This window comes from Chionomys nivalis, chromosome 26 (genome assembly GCF_950005125.1).
Source record: "Chionomys nivalis chromosome 26, mChiNiv1.1, whole genome shotgun sequence".
Taxonomy (NCBI): domain Eukaryota; kingdom Metazoa; phylum Chordata; class Mammalia; order Rodentia; family Cricetidae; genus Chionomys; species Chionomys nivalis.
The window spans coordinates 16471738-16494279 of record NC_080111.1 but is presented as its reverse complement, the minus strand read 5'-3'; the positions used below and the strand labels follow the sequence as shown (position 1 = coordinate 16494279).

The window sequence follows — 22542 nt, the reverse complement described above, 5'->3', positions numbered from 1 at the left end:
AACTCTGCGAAGCTGTGATCCTTTGCCTGTCTAAAACTCTTGATGGTCTAATATAGAGCAGGTCGACCAATAGCAAGGCAGGAGAAAGGATAGGCGGGGCTGGAAGGCAGAGAGAATAAATAGGAAGAGAAGAGAATGAGCAGGAAGAGAAGGAGGAAGGATGCCAGGGCCAGTCACACATCCAGCCACGGGGTAAGACTGAAAGTAGGATATACAGAAGAAAGAAAAGAAAATCCCAGAGACAAAAGATAGACAGGATAAGTTTTTAAAAAATCTGTTTAGGAGCAAGCCAAGATAAGGCTGGGCATTCATAACTAAGAATAAGCCTCTATATGTGTGATTTATTTGGGAGCTGGGCAGCAGGCCTCCCAAAAAAGTCAAAAATAAAAAGAATAAAACAGCCAACAACATTTTGGCACCAACATGGAGCCAGAATAAAAGAAAATCCAAGAACATTTTGGCGTATCAACATGAGGCTTAAATATCCATCTAAAGCCTGAGAAAGCTGAAAAAATGGCTCCTTAAAGAAACCCTGCTGTACAGCAGAGCACTTAAGCAGCATTTTTCACAATAAATAGAAACAATGACTGCCACAGTGCAGGGCACTGGCATTCCGTAGATGGGGGTTTAAGGCGGTTCCAGGTCAAACAAACCTCCGACCAGGCCACAATTTAGGCTTGGCTCTCACGAACCTAGACGCCAGCAGATCCAGCAAAAGAGCATGTGGAGGATCCAAGTAGCTTAGCAGTGTAGCTTCACAGTCTAAAGTTTCCTTGTGCAGTCGAAAAGGCTAAAAGATACACAGAAAAGAGGTCCAGATAGGAAAACCTCTAAACAGGTTCCAGTGTGTTAAACAATGTGTGTGGGCTTAAGAAAGAAAAGAAAATGGGTATAGACCGTCATATAAAAGAAACAAATAGGTTAAAAAATTTAAAAAAAATCCAACAACAACCTACAAGGCCCTTGACGCTCTCACAGACACCCGACACCTGTGGCTGCTGCACTCCACTCCCTGTCCCCATGCCACCAATGACAGAAGAGCCAAGCAGAATGGCTCAGGCCCCTAGTTTGACAGGAACTAGGACAGCACCTGCAGTGAAGAAGCAGTGTATAGACAGCCCCAAGCGGTCTTTGTGGACACAGCACAAAGAGATGCTATCACTTGCTCTTCATCTTCTGTAGTTACAGATGGAGTCCTAATCTCTACCCCCAAAAGACATCAGAACATCACAGGCTTCATGAACTGACTCCCGAATATATATTTTCTGTTGTTTTCTCCTGCCTTCATTGACTTCCTCTCTTCATCTCAAAACCCTGAAAAGAGAATTGTGCTTTTGGTATGGACATTAGGATTTAATTTTAGGGGTGTATTCAACTTTATTCTAGTTGAATAAAACTGATTCTCTCATGAAGGGAGAGGGCAAATAGTACATATTTTTCCTTGTTTGTGGATTTTAGATTTAAATATGTCTGCAAATACATATTATATGCCTATCTGTATATGTATGTGATATGAAACAAATAAGAACTCTTTGGACTAGGAGGTAAAGCGGTAGAATAAGCATGAGGGTGAAGGGATATAATGAGGGTGAATGTAAGCAAAGACAATGATTTATACAAAACCCACTATCTTATGTACTGTGGTGGTTTGAAAGAAAATGACCCCCAAAGGGTGTGAAGTAGGTGTGACCTGGTTGAAGGAGGAAGTGTGTGATGGTTGGGGCAGACTTTAAGGTCTCTTCTACTCAAGTTTTGCTCAAGTTTTATGACACACAGTCCAATTCCTGATGCCTTGACGTCAGATGATAGGGTGAAGTCTGATTTGCTCTGTGGGAGAAATTGTGGGAGCATGTGGGGAACCCTGAAGAGAAATCCATGGATTTCTCCCAAGATGAACACTACAGTTGGGGTGAGCAGGAGGAGAGCACAGATGTGGCCAGTCTCCCAAAAAACAGTCAGCAGCTGCTCTAACCTCATTTCTCTGATTCTCTCATTAGAATGTTTAAATGTTAATCTGGCTCTGGACATTAAATCAATTTGTACAAATTACAATTGATAGCAATTAACCGCATTAAAGAGCATTTCATCTTGAAACTACAATTTCAATCTAACTTATTTGCTTTGATTAATATTTGACTTATATAAAAGGAGATGGGAGAGACTAAGGCCATCTTTCTGCTGACAGTGGTTTCATCCAAAAGGAAGCCTTCCACACAAAATATTCATTCCCATGTCCAGTGGATTGGGTACCAAGCGTCTCCCAGAAGCGTAGCATGTGAGACACAAATTTATAATCTCAGTGTTTAGAAGGCAGAGGCAAAAGTATCAATTCAAGGCCAGCCTGGAAGGTTAGGACAAGCCTGGGCTACATATTGAGACCTTGTCTCAAAACTCAAGATCTAAGTGCCTGGATTCCCTGTGCTTGTGGGGTAGGAGTATAAAAATCATTTAAGGTCATCCTCAGGTGTGTAGTAAATTCAGGACCAATGTGGACTACATGAGAGCCCATCTCCAAAAACTAAAAACAGGTCTAGGGATATAGCTGAGTGGTGGTGTGTTTCCTAAACTATGTACCTAGAGTATGTAACAATATGGGTTTCCCAGAGTATGTAACAATATGGGTTTCCTAGAGTATGTAACAATATGGGTTTCCCAGAGTATTAACAATATGGGTTTCCTAGAGTATTAACAATATGGGTTTCCCAGAGTATTAACAATATGGGTTTCCTAGAGTATGTAACAATATGGGTTTAGAGAGTATGTAACAATATGGGTTTCCTAGAGTATGTAACAATATGGGTTTAGAGAGTATGTAACAATATGTATTTCCAGAGTATGTAACAATATGGGTTTCCCAGAGTATATAACAATATGGGTTTAGAGAGTATGTAACAATATGGGTTTCCCAGCGAATTAACAATAAGTGTTTCCCAGAATATATAACAATATGGGTTTCCCAGAGTATGTAACAATATGGGTTTAGAGAGTATGTAACAATATGTATTTCCAGAGTATGTAACAATATGGGTTTCCCAGACTATGTAACAATATGGGTTTCCCAGAGTATATAACAATATGGGTTTCCCAGAGTATGAAACAATATGGGTTTAGAGAGTATGTAACAATATGGGTTTCCCAGAGTATGTAACAATATGGATTTAGAGAATATGTAACAATATGTATTTCCAGAGTATGTAACAATATGGGTTTCCCAGACTATGTAACAATATGGGTTTAGAGAGTACGTAACAATATGGGTTTGATCTCTGCCCCCACAGGGAGGTAGTGTGTCTCAGGGCCACAAGATACACATGTGAATTTCTGGTCCCTTCACAACATAGCCATGTGAATTGTCCTCTCTGTTTTACAAAGCAAATGCTCATTCCACATGAACACGGCAAGCTTCAGGCACAACTGTAAAGTCAAAATCTGTCTGTGGTGCCCTTCTTGGTTTCTTTCCTCAATCTTATCAGTGTCTCTCTGTCCCCACTCCCAAATGTTCAGACCTCTATCCCCTTCCCTCCATCCAGTCACAAAACAATGATGCCTGTTACACTCAGAACATCTAAGTGGATCTATTCATAGTAAAATGCCACTAACAGCTAACTGCTTGTGAATTCCTCCCAAGTAATTCCAGACAAAACAGTCTTTCGTTAACCAAGACCTTTGACGTCTTAGACATATTGAATGGTGACGTCAATGTCACAACAGAGCTCCCCACCCCATTTTAACAAGCCTCTTAGAAGTCTTTCAATCACGCGATGTGCACAAATAAATAACATCATACTCGACAACCCGCACGTGGACTCCTGGGTTGGTCAGGTATTGGCTCAGTCTTTATTTCAAATATTACCTCCACTGTGATGATGAAGCAGCTGAGTGTTAAAGACACAGACACAGTTTACATTCACTGCACACTAGAAACAAGAAGGACCCAGAAGAATCTAAGGTGAGGCGAAAGCTGGGAAGATCGTAATAATAAGCTTAGTGAGGCTGGACTTGGGTCCCATGGCAGGGGACAAACACACCATCAGACAGACTTACGTGGGAAGGAAGTTTATCGGGGAAGGGAAGAGAATGAGGGGAGAGATGAGAGACAGAGAGAAACAGAGACAGAGAGTGAGTGGCCTTCTTGGAGAAACAGCAGAAAAAGAGTGGGCTGAGTTTTCTCCTAAAGGGACCTTGGCACCTGCATACAGAGTCAGGGTGCTGCCTGTCATGCGTTCAGGAGTGGCCACTCTGCCTTTGCCAGGTCCCCAAGGGGCAGGACCAGGTTTGCATTTACCTGAAGGATTGTTAGAAATACTCTTAAGACGAGACTCTCCGCCAACGCAAATACTTCCAATCAGACCAAATTAGACCGAAGAAAAAATGCCCACGTTTAATAAATGCAGCGCTCCTGGGTGGCCAGGAGCATGGGGGGAGGAGGGGTGGGGATAGAGAGGGGGGCCATGCAAACCCCAAAGACTATGTGACCCTTTTCTGGGTGGCAGCCTAAATAGCCTGTGGGAGTGGTCCTGATCCTCCCTGGGGAGGTGTCAGTGCTTGGCGGGCTTTTCAGGAGGTGGAGTCCAGACCAAGGCAACTGGGGGGGGGGATTAAGATGGAGTTTCTTGCTCCATTGGTGCCCCAAGGATGAATGCCAGGGGCTGGGGTGTTGCTTCCAGCTCAAACACCCCAGAGTCCTTGAGTGTCAGGGGGCTAGGGTCTCACTTATGACAAAACATCCCAGAGTCCTTGGATATAGGGGTGTCAGAGGACTGGGGTCTCACTTTTGACAAAATACCCCAGAGTCCTTGGATATGGGGGTGTCAGGGGGCTGGGGTCTCACTTCTGACAAAATACCCCAGAGTCCTTGGATATAGGGGTGTCAGGGGACTAGGGTCTCACTTTCGACAAAACATCCCAGAGTCCTTGGATATAGGGGTGTCAGGGGACCGGGGTCTCACTTTTGACCAAATACCCCAGAGTCCTTGGATATGGGGGTGTCAGGGGACTGGAGTCTCACTTTTACCAAACAATGATGACAAAGGTGATTAACCTGAGATGGGCATCTGGGTACCAGGCAAAGAGAATCAATTTCTGATGATACACACCACACACACACACACACACACAAATAAAACAATTTAAAAGAGCATTCTCAAAGCTTTCACTAAGATTGTGACAAGGTAATTTTAGATAGACCTCTCCGCAACTTTCTAACATTTTCTCCTTGCCAGAGTGTTTGTCAAAGAGCTCCTGTTAGAGAACTCAGATAAAATGACTTTAACAGTCACTTGAAATAATGTGTTTCTTAAAGGTACTTCATCGTAGATAAACTTAAATTATCCCGGCAGTGGGTACACGCTGAATGGTTTTACAACCCGTTCTATTATTTTTAGATCACTGTTTCTGCAACCGGGCTGTTAAAAATAGAAGGCAGCCTAGCAGAGGACAGGGGGCCTAAATGTTTTCCTTACTCATGAATGAAAATGAAGCGGTTCTCGGGCCTTAACTGGAAGAAAGTTGTGTGCAGCAGTGATCAGGTTACCAGGCTGTGTCTTGTACTTTGGAAATTCCAATACAAAGAGTGCCGGCGAGGCAGAGCTCCAGTGGAAACTGCCTGCCATTGTTTAGGTTCCCGGGGAGATTATCCCTGGTGAGAAAAAAAAAATCTTTCCTGTTTCCTTCCTCAGAACTGTGACTCAGTTCCTCCTTGAGTATTCTCGCCAGGACCACTTTGTGCCCCAGAGTAGTGACCACCAGGAGGCGCCAAAACAGCCCATGGGGTGGGGAGCGCCAGTTTGGCTGAATCATCCACCTCTCTCCCTGTCTGCCCCTTGGCTGTACTGTCTCTACAGTGCACACAGTGGCTGAGCTGAGAACTGGGTTCCAGGGCCATCTTCTCTAGTATGCAAACACCGATAAGGACCTCCTTTGGTCAGAGAGCAAGTACTCCCATTTGCTGCCTGGATGGCTTACTCCCCAATACTATACCGGTTGTGTTTCGCTGCTCAGTTCTGCAGGGTACCCCCTAAACCTGGAGCTGTAGTGGGCTCATGGTGAGCCAGCTGTTATTGTTTGTTTTGCTGTTTTTACTCTTTGGTTTTTGAGGGTGTGACCTGCCACCCAGCTCTCCCAAATAAACCACACTCGGAGTTTTATTCTATCAGCTTGGCTTGTTTGTAGCCAGTTTTTCTTATCTTAAATTATCCCGTCTATCTTTTGCCTCTGTGCTGTTTCTTTTTCTTAGTTCTGTGTATCTTCCTTTCACTCTCATGTGGCTGGCTGGGTGGTTGTCTCCCTGCCCTGTTCTCTTCTGTTCCTACTTCTCCCGGAGTTCTATTTATCCTCTCTGCCTGCCAGCCCTGTCTATCCTCTCTCCTGCCTTGCTATTGGCCATTCAGCTCTTTATTAGACCATCAGGTGTTTTAGGCAGGCAAAGAATCACAGCTTCACGGAGTTAAACCAATGCAACGTAAAAGAATGCAACATGTCTTTGCATCATTAAAACAAATGTTCCAAAGCATAAACAAATGTAAGACATCTTAAAAATAATATTCTACAACAGCCAGCCCCACATCAGAGAAGCTACTTGATTCCACTCCTTTCTGTGGCCTCACAGTTCCTCCCTCCTTTCTCGGGATCATCTTAAGAACTACTTGTCCGTTGGAAAGTCTTTATTTTGGCACCTTCTCATCCAGGTCCTTCCTACACAAATGCCCAGAGTTCTGTCTGTTTCTCCCTTCCTCAACATCCTCCAGTGAGGTTCACAAGCCCCTCTGTGTCAGAAGCATCTAGAAATCTGCACTTAATGGGTCTTCCTTTAGTTATACCCAGTTTTCAGAGTGGCTCCCAATCACTTGCTTAGGAACCAGACCCAATCCACGAAGACTCTGAAGACACTGGATATTTCATTCCATCTTCTATTTTCTTTCCGAAGCACAGAATTTTGAAACGAATGGCAGTGGTGCACATTTTTCTAGTTATGAAAGTAACATGTACTCAGAGGGGAGAAAACAATTTCTCACATTTCAACTGCTGTATATTGAAGGATGACATTTTATCTTCTAATGTGTGTATGAATATAAATATATTTGATTTTCAAAAGCAGTATTACATGCATGTTATTTCATATTCTTTTCCCATTTAATGTCATGGATATCACTCACTTTATTTTATTCTTACTTATTTTAAAATGTTGTTGTTATGGGGATTGAACTCAGGACCTTGCACATCGTAGGCAACTGCTACCATTTAGCTATAATTGCAGTCCTACAAGCTCTTTTTTTTTTTGCTTAATATTTTGAAGTAGATCTAGCCACATGGCCCACACTAGCCTCATCCTCCTGCCTCATGTTCCTATGCCACCATACACCAGCTTTCACACATGCTTTAAAAGCTACATAAAACTCCCACAGCTTATTTAACCAATTTATTACTTGAGCAATTAAAGTTATTTTTAATTTTTTGGCTGTGATAAGTAATCTTGTGTTTACAACTGTGCTATGTTTTGTCATGAGAATTATCTCTACTGGGTTTTTTTTTAATTTATCAAATATTTCAAGCTGATACTCAGTATTAATTAGAACCCCAGCCTTCATGTGTGTGAAGAAGAGACAGCATGGGTGTAGGTAAGATCACGTTCATCCAAAACATCTGGGGTCAAATCACACTTAAGAGCTCAAGAACCCAGCAAATCCAGAGCTTGTCTGCCCCGTCTCATTGTTGTCTTATTCCTTGGCTTCATCATCCTTAAATGCTTTTCTCATTGATAAAACGGGGTTACTAGGACCAGGCTGGTACACGATGCTAGCTAGAGCTCTTTCCTGGGAGATACAAAGCACTGTACTCAGCTCCCAGCACCATAAAAATAATAGATAAATAAATAATAAAGATGAAATAAAATTAATGATATTACCTGATACCTAGAAGTTGTTTATAGGGATTGAATGTCATAACATATGCAAGTCACCTAGCATGGTACCTGGCTATGGACCAGTGCTTAGCAAAAGACAGAAAGCATCATCACAGAAGAACCTTAGAAACCTTCCTGATTTCTCAACTGAGACATGGCCTGACTCAGGATGGTTGTATCCATAAAAATAGAATTCTCTAGATGTACAGAAAAAAGAAAAAGAAAAAAAAAACAGAAAATAAGCTAGGCATGGCAGTGGTGGTACAGGCCTTAATGCCAGCACTCAGGAGGCAGAGGTAGACAGGTCTCCGTGAGTTTGAAGACAGTCTGGTCTACAAAACAAGTTCCAGGACTCCAAAGCTACAGAGAAACCCTGCCTTGAAAAAAAGAAGACAAGCTGGGTATGGTAATCAATTCACACCTAGAATTCTAGAGCTTGGGAAGCTGAGGTATGAGGATCACCAGTTCCAGAACATCTTTGGCTGCAGAGTGAGACCCTGTCTCAAAAAAATGAAAGAAAACACTTCCCACTGAGGTAAAATGTGTCCCACCTGAATTCCACTTCTAACCAGAGGCTTGCCCTCATGGAGGTGTGTCTCTAGCCCTGGGACACCATGACATCATCCTATAAAGTCCTCAAGAGTTATTTTTAGGTATTTCATTTCAAATAATCCTGAGAAACTTGAGAGATTTGTCGTTTGTTGGAATAAAGACTTCCCAGGGAAGACTGATGCAGGTGCTCTCCGTTCTACACTTTTGTTTCCTCCCCTCTCTTTTTACCAGAAAATATTCCAAATGCTAACTTTGGTTCCTCAAATGGTACCATGTCCGTTTTCCAAATGAGAAAACAGAAGCTGTGGTAAGCAAAGCACCATGGCCAACCCAGGATCCAAATCTCCATCAAATTTTCTAAACTCACTATAAATATTGAACTCGAATGAGCATTCTCCAGGGCGTTTGGGACTCTGAGGTCTAACAGCTAAGAAGGTACAGGGGCCACAATTAGAAAAGCACTTATTTGGTCATAGGTCTAGTTTCTGAGAAAAGTTCCCTAAGACCTAGGATTTTTTTATGATCATTATCATCAAAGAAACTTTTCAAAAATTTCAATATAGCTCAGGATACATGTGTTTTGGATCACTGCTAACTTACAAAAACATTCAGGGTCAGGATTGAGTCATTCCTGGCTTCTAGATGATTCTACTAGATCTTGTTTGGTTTTAGTTTTTGTTTGGTATTTTTTTTCTTCTTCCTTTGTCATGCTGGAGATCCAAGACTTGGCAAGCATTCCACATCCAAACTGCATGCTCAGCCTGCAGTACCCTCGGGATAGAGTAAATTCCATAGTAGTGCCTTTGTTTCTCTGAAGCCCTATTCATCCCAATCCAGCTTGCCTTATCTAACTAACACGGTTGGTTTTGCTACTTCTCCACAGGTTTCCAATGCCCTGAGTCAGTGTGAGAACAAGTAATGGGGAAACCTGGGAACCTATACTAAAGACACAGCATGGGGCAAGGGAGTTATTCTCAAATCATTCTGTCAGATGCGATGCAGCAGCTACTAAATGCCTTCATTCTTGGTTACATCGCTAGTGGGGCCCGTGTGGTAGGTTTCACTAAGGTTTTGATTATGATTTGCCTCTAGACTCGTCAGTCCACTTCTCTTTGGTCCAGAGGGAAGGCATACATCACACTTGAAAGCCTTATTTCATTACAGCAAAGACTCATACGGGCAATTAAGACCAGGACTATTAAATTTGTGGTAATAGAGAACATGAACTCTCTGCCCTCTTAGACTTGTTCAAGACCACAGTTCTATGAACTGAGAAACCTTCCAGCTTCCTGGAGAAATGAGTGTGGGTTTTTTTTAATATCTTTTTTATTCAAGCAGAATTATACATGACTGCTGGGTGGTGGTGGCGCATGCTTTAATACCAGCACTCGGGAGGCAAAGGCAGGTGGGTCTCTGTGAGTTCGAGACCATGTACATACCATGTTAGTCTTTCTGGGTTTGGGTTACGTCACTCAAGAAGATCTTTTCTAGTTCCATCCATTTGCCTACAAATTTCATGATGCCAATCTTAACAGCTGAGTGATACACTGTTGTGCAAATGCACCACATTTTCTTTATCAGTTCTTCAGTTGAGGGACATCTAGACTGTTTCTAGTCCCTGGCTATTATGAATAATGCCCAAGTGAACATAGTTGAGCAAATGCCCTTGTGGTATGAAGGAGCTTCCTTTGGGCATACGCCCAGGAGTGGTATAGTTGGCTCTTGAGGTAGATCAATTCCCAGTTTTCTGAGAAACTGCCATATTTATGTAAGCCATATAAGATGTAAGATGGAATCTCAAAGTAGTTTTGATTTGTGTTTCCCTGATGGCTAAGGATGTTGAACAGTTGTTTCTCAGCCATTTTGAATTTCCTCTGTTGAGAGAATTCTCTCTTTAGAAATGTGTCATCTCCTTTTTTCAGGGGGTGGGGGGTTGTTTTTTTCAATACATGTTTCCCTGTGGAACAATCTGCCTGTCCTGTACTCAACTTGTAGTCCAGGGTGACCTCAAACTCACAGAGATCCTCCTGCCTCTGCCTCCTGAGTGTAGGGATTAAAGGTCTATGCCACTGCCCAACTTCTGCATCCCATTTTTTAGTAGATAAAATCTTCTCTTTTAGCCATTCAGAGCACTTAGTGGTCTTGCAGAAGACCGGAATTGGGTTCCCAGGACCCCTATGGTAGCGCACAACCATGTGTAATTCCAGTTCTAAGGCATCGGATGCTTTCAGCCTCCACAGGCTCTGTATGTATGTGGTGCCCATGTGTACACTCAGGCACACATTTATACACCATGAAAGTAAATAAATAAATATTAAAAAAATCTTTTCTTTTAATAGTCAAACTGACACAATCCATTATATTCAAGTTCTCAAGTCTCTCCTAAAGTAAGATACATGGCTACACTATGTATTACTTTCTAAATTTACTCAGTCATTGTGTTAATTGTTTTTATACCAAAAGCAAACCTCTCCTGTCTTCATGATAGAAGGATGTTTTGTAACTGAAATGAAGGCAGTACAAGAAGGGAAATCAGAGACACATTCAGCTTGGGAAGGTTTAACCACTAAACTGCATGCCTCTCAGAAAAGCAGGAAACCCTCTCAAAGAAAGTCAACTGGCTACTGTTAGAACCGTTTGGAGAAAGGAACAAAGTGTCCATATGTATGTATGTCTGTCTGTCTGTCTGTCTGTGTGAGTCTGTATGTGTGTCTGTATCTGTGTGTGTATGTATGTGTGTCTGTCTACTATGTGTCTGTGTGTGTGTCTGTGGTGGGTGTATGTATGTGTGTCTGTCTACTATGTGTGTCTGTGTATGTGTATGTATGTGTGTCTGTCTACTATGTAAGTCTGTATGTCTGTGTGTGTGTATATATGTCTGTATCTATCTGTCTGCCTGTCTACGTATGTCTGTATCTGTCTGTGTGTGTTTCTCTGTGTATCTGTCTGTGTGTGTTTCTCTGTGTATCTGTGTGTGTGTCTCTGGTGTCTGTGTGTGTATCTCTGTGTGTTTCTGTGTGTGTGTGTGTCTGTGTGTATGTGCCTGTGTCTGTCTGTCTGTCTGTCTATGTGAGTCTCTATGTGTGTCTGTGTGTGTGTCTGTGTGTATGTGCCTGTGTCTGTGTCTGTCTGTCTGTCTATGTATGTCTGTATCTGTGTGTGTGTGTGTGTGTGTTACACTTGAGGAGAAGACAACAGGAGGGATATAACAAACATACACAGGCCAGGAGAGTAGTATGAGCAATGGAGAAATGACACAAAATCAGTAGCCTCAGAAAGGGAGGAAGGACAGGAGTAGAGAGGGAGGTGTGTGGGGCTGACTATTCAATGGCAACAGAGACAGATTATAAGAGAATCCAGTTCAGATCTGGACTCATGTGTGGTAACACTGAATTTGGGGTTAGTTTTACTTACATTTCTGAAGGATGGCCATAGACATGGTGGAGTGTTTGTGTGTGGTTTAGATCTCCAGATGGGAAGACAAAAGGATTACAGAAATAGCAAGTGACTGTCTAGTGTTACCTAATGGAGGCATAGTTGGTGCACATTAGATCATCTGAACACATCCTGAAAACTGAGGATTCTGTACTCTGACCTTGCCTTAGGCCTTTCTTGTGGGCATTGTAGGGAGAACCTTTTCACCTACATTAAAAAATGGAGTAACTTCAGGTCAAACTGGACAGAGAATATCATCCAGACTCTCAAGTCAGCAACAAATCCACTCAGTATGCAAAGGGAAGGTTTACCAAGTAAGAAGACCTGTCTTGTCACATTAATAGATTCTACAGACATCCCTAAAGTAGATGAGGGAAAAAAAGAAAGAGCTTTGTGAGTCAACCCCTTCTCATGAGTTATTTTGTGAGAAAAGATTATGTGAGAAAACCCTGTGCCTAGCACCCAAGTCTCATTGTCCATTGCATTACAGAAAAGACCACAGTGACCCAGGTCCCCTTTCCCTGTGGTCAGAAGATTATTTAGCACAGGCTGTGCTTGTACTAACATCAGTGCCTCAGATTCAGTGGAAATTAGGAAACAAAGAAAAGAAACTGACAATGAAGGGGCATGAAAAAATAAAGATATTTGAGAAAGAAGATGGGGCTGGTAAGAGGCATCAGTGAATAAGACTCTTAACTCCAGCTGGAGTTTCAACCCCAGGACTCACATGGGGAAGGAGAGAACCAACTCCAACAAGCTGCCCTCTGAGCTGTACACACATGCTATGGCATGCACTAACCCACACCCTCAAAAACAAATGAATGCAACATTTTTTCATTAAAAAAATAAACCTTTGGGAAGAAAGAAATGTCATAGGACTGTCTCGGGGCAAACACTTTTAGCCCATTTCTTCAATGTCTGTCTGTATACATTGGGGAAAAGTTAGTGTTGAAAGCAGACAGGAAAAAAATCTTCCCATGTAGACCTAGGAAGAGAGAACACCCACCCACTCTGCTCCCTTGGCTCAGGGCATTTATGAATGTGGGTGGGATTAAACAATTAAAGTTACAAAAGTTCTGGAGCAGCAGGTCTCTACCAATTGCTGAAGGTTTTCATCACCAGATTGTTGTGAACTCATGTGCATTATACAAATACCTTTTTTGGGTTTTTGGGTTTTTTTTTTTTTTTTTTGGAAGGGGGAGTGGGGTAGGAGGTTCTTCTGTATTTGTGTTGCTTTCATTGGTTATTAAAGAAACTGCCTTGGCCTAGTTGATAGGGTGGAACTTAGGTAGGCAGAGAAGACAGAACTGAATGCTGGGAGAAAGAGAGCAGAGTCAAAGAGAGAGCTGCCATGGAGCCACCAGGTCAGACATGCTGAATCTTTCCCAGTAAGCCACAACCTCATAGTGATACACAGATTATTAGAAATGGGCTAAATCAAGATGTGAGAGTTAGTCAATAAGAGGCTAGAGATAATGGGACAGGCGGTAATTTAATTAATACAGTTTCTGTGTGGTTATTTCGGGTGTAAGCTAGCCAGGCAGCAGGGACAAACAAAAGAGCCCACTCCTTGCAACAGGGGAGGGAATGGTTGTTCTTGTTTGGTTGGTTGGTTTGGTTTTGGATTTTTGATTTTGTTTGTTTAGAGACAGGACCTTACTGTGTATCCTTGGCTAGCTTGGCACTCACATGTAAACCAGTCTGGCCTCAAACACAGAGATTTTCCTGGCCCTGCTTGCAGAGCAGTAGGATTACAGGTGTGGGCCACCTCAACAGATACATTTAGAGCACCTGTTGTATATCATGTACCTTATTAGGATGGGAGTTCAAAGATGAATAGCTCGTTCGCCTTAGAGCTAAGTCTAATACCTCACTTCTCAGAGCATGGTACTTAACCAACAGCATCAGCTACACCTGGGAGAGTATTAGCAAGCCAAAGTCTTGGTCCTGCTCCAGACAGACCAAGTCAAAATCTGCGCACTTTGCAAGGTATCCCACCATAGGGAATGGGATCCAAAAAGCCAGTTCATGCACCCAGGATAAGTTCTGGTCACACTGCCAGGGGCCCATCCAACAGATCAAGCCACATAACTGTCACCTACATTCAGAGGGCTTAGTTCAGTCACATACAGGATCCTTAGCTGTGAGCTCCCACTGGCTTGGGTCAGCTGTGGTTTTCCCAATCAAGATCTTGACCCCTCTTGCTCATATGGTCCCTCTTCCCTCTCTTCAACTAAGTTCTAAGAGTTCAATCTAGTGCTTGGCTGTGGATCGCGGTCTCTGCTTCCCTCAGCTGCTAGATGAAGGTTCTATGATAACAATTAGGGTAGTCACTAATTATAAGGGAAGGCCAGTTCAGGCACCCTCTCCACTATTGCTAGGAGTCTTAGCTGGGGTCATCATTGTGGATTCCTGGGAACTTTCCTAGCACCTGGTTTCTCCTTAACCCTATAATGCCTCCCTCTATCAAGGTATCTCTTTCATTGTTTCCCCACCTAGGCCTTCTCGAGTCCTCAAGTTCCCATCCCTCGTCCCCTCCCTTCTACTCCCCTTACCAGTTTGCCCAGATCTTCACTTTCCCTTTCCTGGGGCCCTTCATGTGATCTGCGTTTTACCTGGCTTCTCTGGGGTTGTGGATTGTAGCCTTGTTATTCTTTGCTTTACATCTAATATCAACTTTATGGGTAAGTATGTGTTTGTCTTTCTGGGTCTGGGTTACCATCACAAAGGATGTTTTTTTTTTCTAATTACATCCATTTGCCTGCAAATTTCAAGATGTCATTTTTTTTTACCACTGAGTAATAAATGTACCACATTTTCATTATCTATTCTTCAGTTGACATCTAGGTTGTTTCCAGGTTCTGACTATTACATAATGCTGCTATGAACACAGTTGAACAAATGCTTGTCAGAATGTCTAAGATTAAAAACACTGATGACATCTTACGCTGGAGAGGATGTGGAGTAAGGGGAACACCCCTCCACTGCTGGTGGGAGTGCAAACTTGTGCAGCCACTTTGGAAATCAGTATGGCGGTCTCTCAGAAAACTGGGACTCAATCTACCTCAAGACCAAGCAATACCACTCCTAGGCATATACCCAAAGGGTGTACAATTATACCACAAAGCCATTTACTCAACTATGCTCATAGCAATATTATTCATAATAGCCAGAACCTTGAAACAACCTAGACGTTCCTCAACCAAAGAATGGAGAAGGAAAATGTGGTACATTTACACAGGGGAGTATTGCTCAGCAGTAAAAATAACGACTTCTTAGAAATTGCAGGCAAGGGGCTGGAGAGATGGCTCAGAGGTTAAGAGCACTGAATGCTCTTCCAGAGGTCCTGAGTTCAATTCCCAGCAACCACATGGTGGCTCACAGCCATCTATAATGAGATCTGGTGCCCTCTTCTGGCATGCAAGCATACATGGAAGGAATGTTGTATACATAATAAATAAATAAATCTTAAAAAAAAAGAAAAAAAAAAGAAATTGCAGGCAAATGGACGGAACTAGGAAAAGATCACCATCCTGAGTGAGATAACCCAGACCCAGAAAGACAAATACAATATGTACTCACTCGTAAGTGGATATTAGACAGAAAACAAAGGGTAACCGGGCTATAGTCCACAATCCTAGAGAAAATAGACAACAAAGGGGACCCTAAGAGAGACACACATGGATTTACCTAGGAACGGGAAAAAGACAAGATCTCCTGAGTAAATTGGGAATGTGGGGGGCAGGAAGAGGGTGGAAGAAGAAGGGGAGGAATGGGAGTGGGGAAAATGTATAGCTCAATAAAAACAATAGGAAAGCCGGGCGGTGGTGGCGCACGCCTTTAATCCCAGCACTTGGGAGGCAGAGGCAGGCGGATCTCTGTGAGTTCGAGACCAGCCTGGTCTACAAGAGCTAGTTCCAGGACAGGCTCCAAAACCACAGAGAAACCCTGTCTCGAAAAACCAAAAAAAAAAAAAAAAAAAAAAAAAAAACAATAGGAAAATAAAATTTACTATTTCTGTCGTTAAAAAAAAACTCTGCACATTTTTACAGAATACGCAGATAATTCTCATGCATATTGAGACATGAAAAGCACTAACTTAATGGGCTCTGTGTTGACAGAGGTTTCTGTCCTGCCCAGTCCCGCAGCCATTCAGTCCCAAAAAAACACACAGAGGTCTATATTAATCATAAACTGATTGGCCTATTAGCTCAGGCTTTCTTATTAAGTAACTCTTTAAATCTTACATTAACCAATAATTTTTGTCTGTGTTAGACACATGGCTTAGTACCCTTTATCAGTGAGGCCTTTTCATCTTGTGTCCTCTGCATCTGAATGAGGACTGCAGACTGAGCCTTTCCTCTTCCCAGAATTCTCCTGTTCTGGTCACCCTGCTGTAACCCGCCTAGTGGGTCAGTTATTCCAGGGTCCCGAAGGAGATCAAGCAAGATTCTGTTGTCAAGGTCTCACTTTACTAGCGAAATGGTTGTGGCTTATATAGCCCTTGAAAGAGGAATTTGGCTTGGGATGGGGGCAGGGGCATGGCAAGAGCAGGAAGGGATCTTGCCGGGGCAGCGACGGTCACGAGTCGACACACCTAGTGTTCTCTATGCAAGCGGAATCGTTCCTTTTATGATTCCAACCACAAACAATTCTCTAGATAGTTGGAATGTAGGGCGGGTTCTGCTAACAGATAGCTCTCAAGATAGCTGGGTGTGGGGCTCCCCACAAACATCCTTAGGACAATAGTCCCTGCTATAATCTTTGGGAAAATGGCTCCTGACACCCTGCCTATACTTCCTGTCTGCCGACTGGCCAATCAACATTTTATTAAACCAATACAAGTGAAAAATCTTTACAGGGTAAAAGACCATTGTTCCACAGCAGCTCTGACTGATGGAAAGAGTCTCCTGTTTCTATTTTCCTCCATTTGTTCAGCAAGCACTTAAAGATGATGCTTACTTAGAGCTGGGGAACTGAAGCATAGAAGACCTTGTCAGAGAGATCAAATTCTGCTAGCAGAAAAAGAGAAAACAAGTGAGATTGTACAGATCATGAGGGACAGCAATCCACCCCCCAGAGATGAAGGGAATCATAGGTCCCTGTCACAAGCGGACACAGTTCCAAACACTAGAGTGTGAGAAAACGGCAAAAATGGTTGATGAGAAAAAGCAGGTTGGAATCCCTCTCTACTCATTTTCACAACTTCAGTTCACTAGCCATTGTCCCAGAAAGCCTGGCTTTTCTCACTACTCAGACAGTACCTGCCCCCTCCCACTCCTCGCTGTCCTGACTGAGGGGGCTCCAAGACCCTAACCGGTTAGATAGGAACAATCAGCAGAAAGCAGCCAGCAGGAGACCTTACTTTCAGCATTGGTAAACACGTAGAAAATTCAACAAGGCAGCATTTAAATGGCCTGGACAGTGTGGCTATTGTACCTGTGACTCTCATGAGCAGTGACTCAAATGACAGCTTCAGAAAGACTTGCAAAGAGCCCCTTGACAATGGAGCATGGGCAACTCAGAGCCCACGACAGGCTACAAGGTCAAACCTGACAGAACAAAGATCCAAAGCAGCCTTAAATGACTTAATTATTCAGTCCTGCTCTATACAAACTTGGGGAAACGTGACATCTTTTAAATTACCTCCCTTATAGGTAATATCCACGGTGCATGAAAAATGTTAGCAAAAGTCTTAAAAAGAGCAGAATGTTTTACAAGGCAGGGATTACAGTGTAGCCACACTAAGATTCCCAGTTAGTTCTGCAAACGGCCCTGATAGCTGATACTCTTAAGACAGAAGAAGTCACACGAGGAAAGGAAAGTCTTGCCTTTTCTTATTACCTTCTGCCTATTGCCCTTCATGAACTTGTGTGTATGCACAGGTTGGCCAGACTTTCAGGTGGGAACACCTACCTCACTATTTACGTGGTATGAGCACAAGTAATAACAGTCTAACATTACTCCCCAAGTGCAGTGGCCTCCTGATAATATGTGGGGACTGTTTGTGTTCTGAGCCCCAACGGAACCAATATTCTGGTTGTTTTCAGCCTAGTGAGCCTCAGAACTCTCACATGCCCAAGATTGTCATTGCATGGTGCTGCCATACACTAGGAAGAAAAAATACCAGGCATAACAATGTCTAAGTAATTCAGACTCAGGCAAACATGGTCAGAAAGCCTCGTAACAAGCAGCCTACAGAGAGAAGCCGGGCCAGGACCAATGATGGGCAAGTAGAATACCTGGCATACAAAACATGAGGATGTCCTTCCCTTGACTGACATGTGCCAACACTCAGAAAGCGGTCCCTTATATTTGAAATTTAGGCACTGAACCTAAGATGAAAGTAATCAAAATCTCCCTAGACATCAGAAAATATTGAAATAGTGGAGAATGGTATGTTGAGCATGGATGTAAAGGAACAAAAGTTGGATGTCCGGGGGCTGGAGAGATGACTCAGTGGTTGAGAGCATTGGCTGCTCTTTCAGAGTGTAGGAAGATAAGGCATACCAGGTCAAAAGGAGCTAACCTGGAGTCTTTCTAGTGTTGTCAGAGGTCCTGATTGTGCCTAGCCAATAAGGAGCTACCAAGCGGTGTTTCCTGAGTGCCTAGCAACAGGCGCTGTCAGAGATCGTGTCTAGGCAATGAGAGACGAGCATGAGAAGCCAACTGTCAATGGATCAGAATACCTGGGTGCTGGGAGGGTATTATATCCCCCCCCAACCCCCCGTTGTTAAATAAAGGAGTCTGCTGTAGGCCTTCTACCCAACTCCTACTCCTGATCTGTGTTTGTTGATATCACACCTTTTCACCCCTCCCTCAAGGAAGACATCAGGCCCCAGCAACATCAGAAAAACTGGGTGTGATTCCCAGCACCCACATGGCAGATCACAACTGCCTATAACTCCTATTCCAGGGGATCCAACACTTGCATACATACACACATGCAAGCAAAACACTGATGTACATAAAATAAAATTATAAAGTTGTCAGGCTTGGCAGCAAGTATATTTTTCTTCAAAAAAAAGTAGAATGGAATCTTATACCACCATTAATGATATAGAGTGTTTAATGTCATGTTAGAAATTTTAAACAGTGTCATCTACACTGTGATTCCCTCTTTATAAAATTAGAGTACATTTACATAAGAAATATGAAGAAACATGGGAAGAAAAAGGTTGGTATTTAAAGGTGATTGAATTTGTGAATGATTCATATATAGTCATTTTTTTTCACCTGTTATGACATCTTGTAAAATAAATAAAACAGAAAGAAAGGGAGAAGAATTGGAACATAGAAAACCTTCTATATGCCAGGCAAGACAGTGAGGTTTGGAATGGCTCTTCATTCCCTGCCTTCCTCCCCATTCCTTTAAAGCAATCTGTAGTCTCAACTCCAGAGGATATTTGGATTTCACGAAGCCCCCTGTTGAGAATACTGTACTGTGTGTATAATGGAACCGATAGCACAAGTCTTTGGTAATAAATCCAAAGTGCATTTGAACTTTTTTTTTTTTTGGCATGAGAAGGGTATTTAGTTTTGAAGACTTGGCCTTATGCAATCAAGTCTGGCCTCGAACTTGCTATGAACATAAAGATGACCTAGAATTTCTGATCCTCTTCCCTCCACCACCCAAGTTCTGGGATGACAGGCATGCACCATCACTCCTGTGCATGCTAAGCAGGCCCTCTGCCTAGGCCTAGCTGTGGTATTATTATCATGACGAACATGTGAAAATCTTGACAGGAAATGATGTATATTTTTCTCTTCCCCTAACCCTTTCTCTCTCTCTCCTCCTTCTCTCTACAGTTCTGCTAAGCCAATATTCTCTAGAATGAGCACAAAACAAGTCAAATAACAGCTAAACAAACAGCTTTGTACATCAACATCAAGAAGGAAGACACTTGGGAGAGACCAGAGTCCAGAGATGAATATGCACAAAGTCTACTTGTCGACGCACCTGCTAATCTAGGTCAGCAGAGCTACGGGTGGTTTTCCGAGCGGAGCTACGATCACGGATTAAACACCAGCTCACTGGAAACTGTCATTAAATAAGATCAGATAACATTCATGAAAATCATAATCAGGAAATAGTTTAAGAAAGAAGAATACACACCTGCTAGAATTAACATGTAAAATACATATGTACTGAGGTTTATAAGCTGTCCTTTTTAAATCAAACTGAAAACAAAAAAAGCTTTAATCTTTCAATATTATTAAAAGAAACAAAAGGGCAGTTAGTTCTAGATTATTCCTGTCTCGGTAGCCAAGAAGCTGATCAAGGGTCATTTATTGAGGAATGCTTCTGATCTTGGTTCCTCAACAATTAATGTCCACTCATTTCACTGTGCAATTAATTACAACCACTTGGTTATTAAGAGATGTAGCCCCTCAAACTTCCTACCAAGTGTGTGTTCAGTTTAATCTGTCTGAGTCACCGCCAAGGAAATGTTTCTGCCGTGTGCTATGACTCCATCAAACTGTGAATCCTAGGAAGTACACCGTTACATGATAGGTTCCCATAGATGCCCCTGTCATTGATGAAACAGCATCAAGGAACTCTGAACAATAAAGAAAGTTTCTTTTCACCTAGATGCTCTGTCATGTAATATATAGGCTGCTATCAAATAAACACTTTTTCTAGTTCCCCTAGAATATGCATAGGAATTTAATATACTTTACAAGTAGATACCTAAAATATGAGTTCTCTATTTCTTTATTCTGTATGTCATTAGAAACCCATATCCTTTAATTCCTTTACTGACATATACTCATTTTTGTTTTGATAAAAGAAATTGTTCCATTAAATCTACTTCTAAATAATAGTAAGTGGTACTAACAAAATAAATAAAAACAACTTTATAGCCTTAGAAGTAAATAACTCTATACTTATACATGTCAAAAGAACTTGATAGAAATAAGTTACCTTTTGTTTATTAATGCTGATTTTGAAAGTTCTCATATCTTTTCTTTCCTTTGGGTTAGCCAGTGATTGGTAATAGTTACAACTCACCACCTATCTTCAAGGATCTTTTCCCCCCAGGTACTCCCAAGCATTGCCCTCATACCATCGCCTGCTTAAATCGAACACCAGAGAAACACTTAATATTGAAGTAGTTCTTCGTCTGAGGGTAAACACAAGCTGAGGTGCACATGAAGGGGGAATGTCTGTGGAAGAGCCCATATTATATACCTGAGCACAAAACACACACACATAGAATGTCTTCACTTATGGGCTCAGATAAGGTTGAATTCGCATCTGTCGCTAGAACATTAGGTGGAGCCTAACGTAGAATCAGGGTTTCCCTCTCTTGTGCTCGCATAAAACCACAATCGTATTTTTAGCTATGTTTTCACCCTGAGCCAAAGGTTTCAAATGGCTAAAAGTATATTACAGATACACTCAAGTGCTCAAGTAAGTAAAACCCAGTTCACAGAGGTGTGACTTTCCTAAAGAACTATATTAAGGGAACATTTGGTCTTATAACTACAGTACAAGTCATTCTGGGGGCTATTTGTTGTCCCAATGCATTCAAAATATCCTACTCACTAATTTAATTACACACAATTTTTACTTTGTTTCATTTTTCGAGACAGGGTTTCTCTGTGTAGCCCTGGCTATTCTGGAATTCTCTCTGTAGACCAGGCTGGCCTCAAACTACACACAACTTTTTAAAAAGTCATCTTTTATTTAAGGGGAGGCATCTCATAATCTACACTAAAAACAGAAGGTATTAGACTCCCCTAACCCATATAAACTATGGTTCTGTCTAGAGTCCTACATCACTAGAAGTAATGTTTAAAAAATGAAAAGTTCTTCCTCTCCACATGTGAATTTAAGAGATTTTTGCCATGAAACCTAAGTGTAATTTAGCATACCACCGAGCTATGAAGATGGGTCATTGATGATATACCATTTGTACATAGATAATATACATGTAAATCACTAAATGTTAAGTATAAGAAGTATGTTTTTATCTTTCAAAAAAAAGACTCCCTTTCTCATTCTGTTCTGTTATATTATGTCCAAAAGTTGTGTGCAATTTTTTTAAGGTCCAGGAAATGTAAAGAAATTTATTGGAATATCTGAATTTCTGTAAAAAAAAAAAAATAAAAAATAAGATTTTGTTACTTAAAAAAATTGGTAGCATGTACACATTCATTTTCCTTTTTTGCCCCGTGATCCAGTGTTTTGTTTCTTCTTCTCATTACTGTTATCAAATACTTGGCTAACAGCAATTTAAGGGAGGATGGTTTTATTTTGGTTTACAATTAAAAAGGAACACAGTCAATCATGGAAGGTAAGTCATAGGACAGGAATTTCTCTGCTGCTCACATTGTATCTACAGCCGGGAAGCAGAGAGCAGGAAAGAAGTAGAGATACAAACAACAACAGCCTCACAGTCAACATGCTCACATTGTATCTACAGCCGGGAAGCAGAGAGCAGGAAGGAAGTAGAGATACAACAACAGCCTCGCAGCGGACATGACTCCCTTCCTCTAGCAAATCTCTTCCTCCTAAAGGCTTCACAAACTTCTAAATGGTGGCAGCAGCTGGAGACCAAGCCTTTGAACATGTAAGTCTACAAGGGACATTTCAAATCCAAACCAACACACCAGTGTGAATTAATGTCTTGTCCCGGGAAACTTCCTCT

General features: G+C 42.0%; 1 protein-coding gene across 3 annotated transcripts in view; it reads left to right on the top strand.

Annotated features, from left to right (window-relative positions):
* The window catches only part of Lhfpl3 (LHFPL tetraspan subfamily member 3), a 395254-nt gene extending 373245 nt beyond the window's left edge, over positions 1 to 22009 (top strand). For all 3 annotated transcript variants that reach the window (XM_057758605.1, XM_057758607.1, XM_057758606.1), the window contains one exon: positions 19697 to 22009. In XM_057758605.1, the coding sequence (XP_057614588.1) occupies positions 19697 to 19725 (29 nt within the window). In that variant the 3' untranslated portion in view covers positions 19726 to 22009. The remainder of the gene's footprint in view (positions 1 to 19696) is intronic.
* Positions 22010 to 22542: the final 533 nt, after the last annotated feature.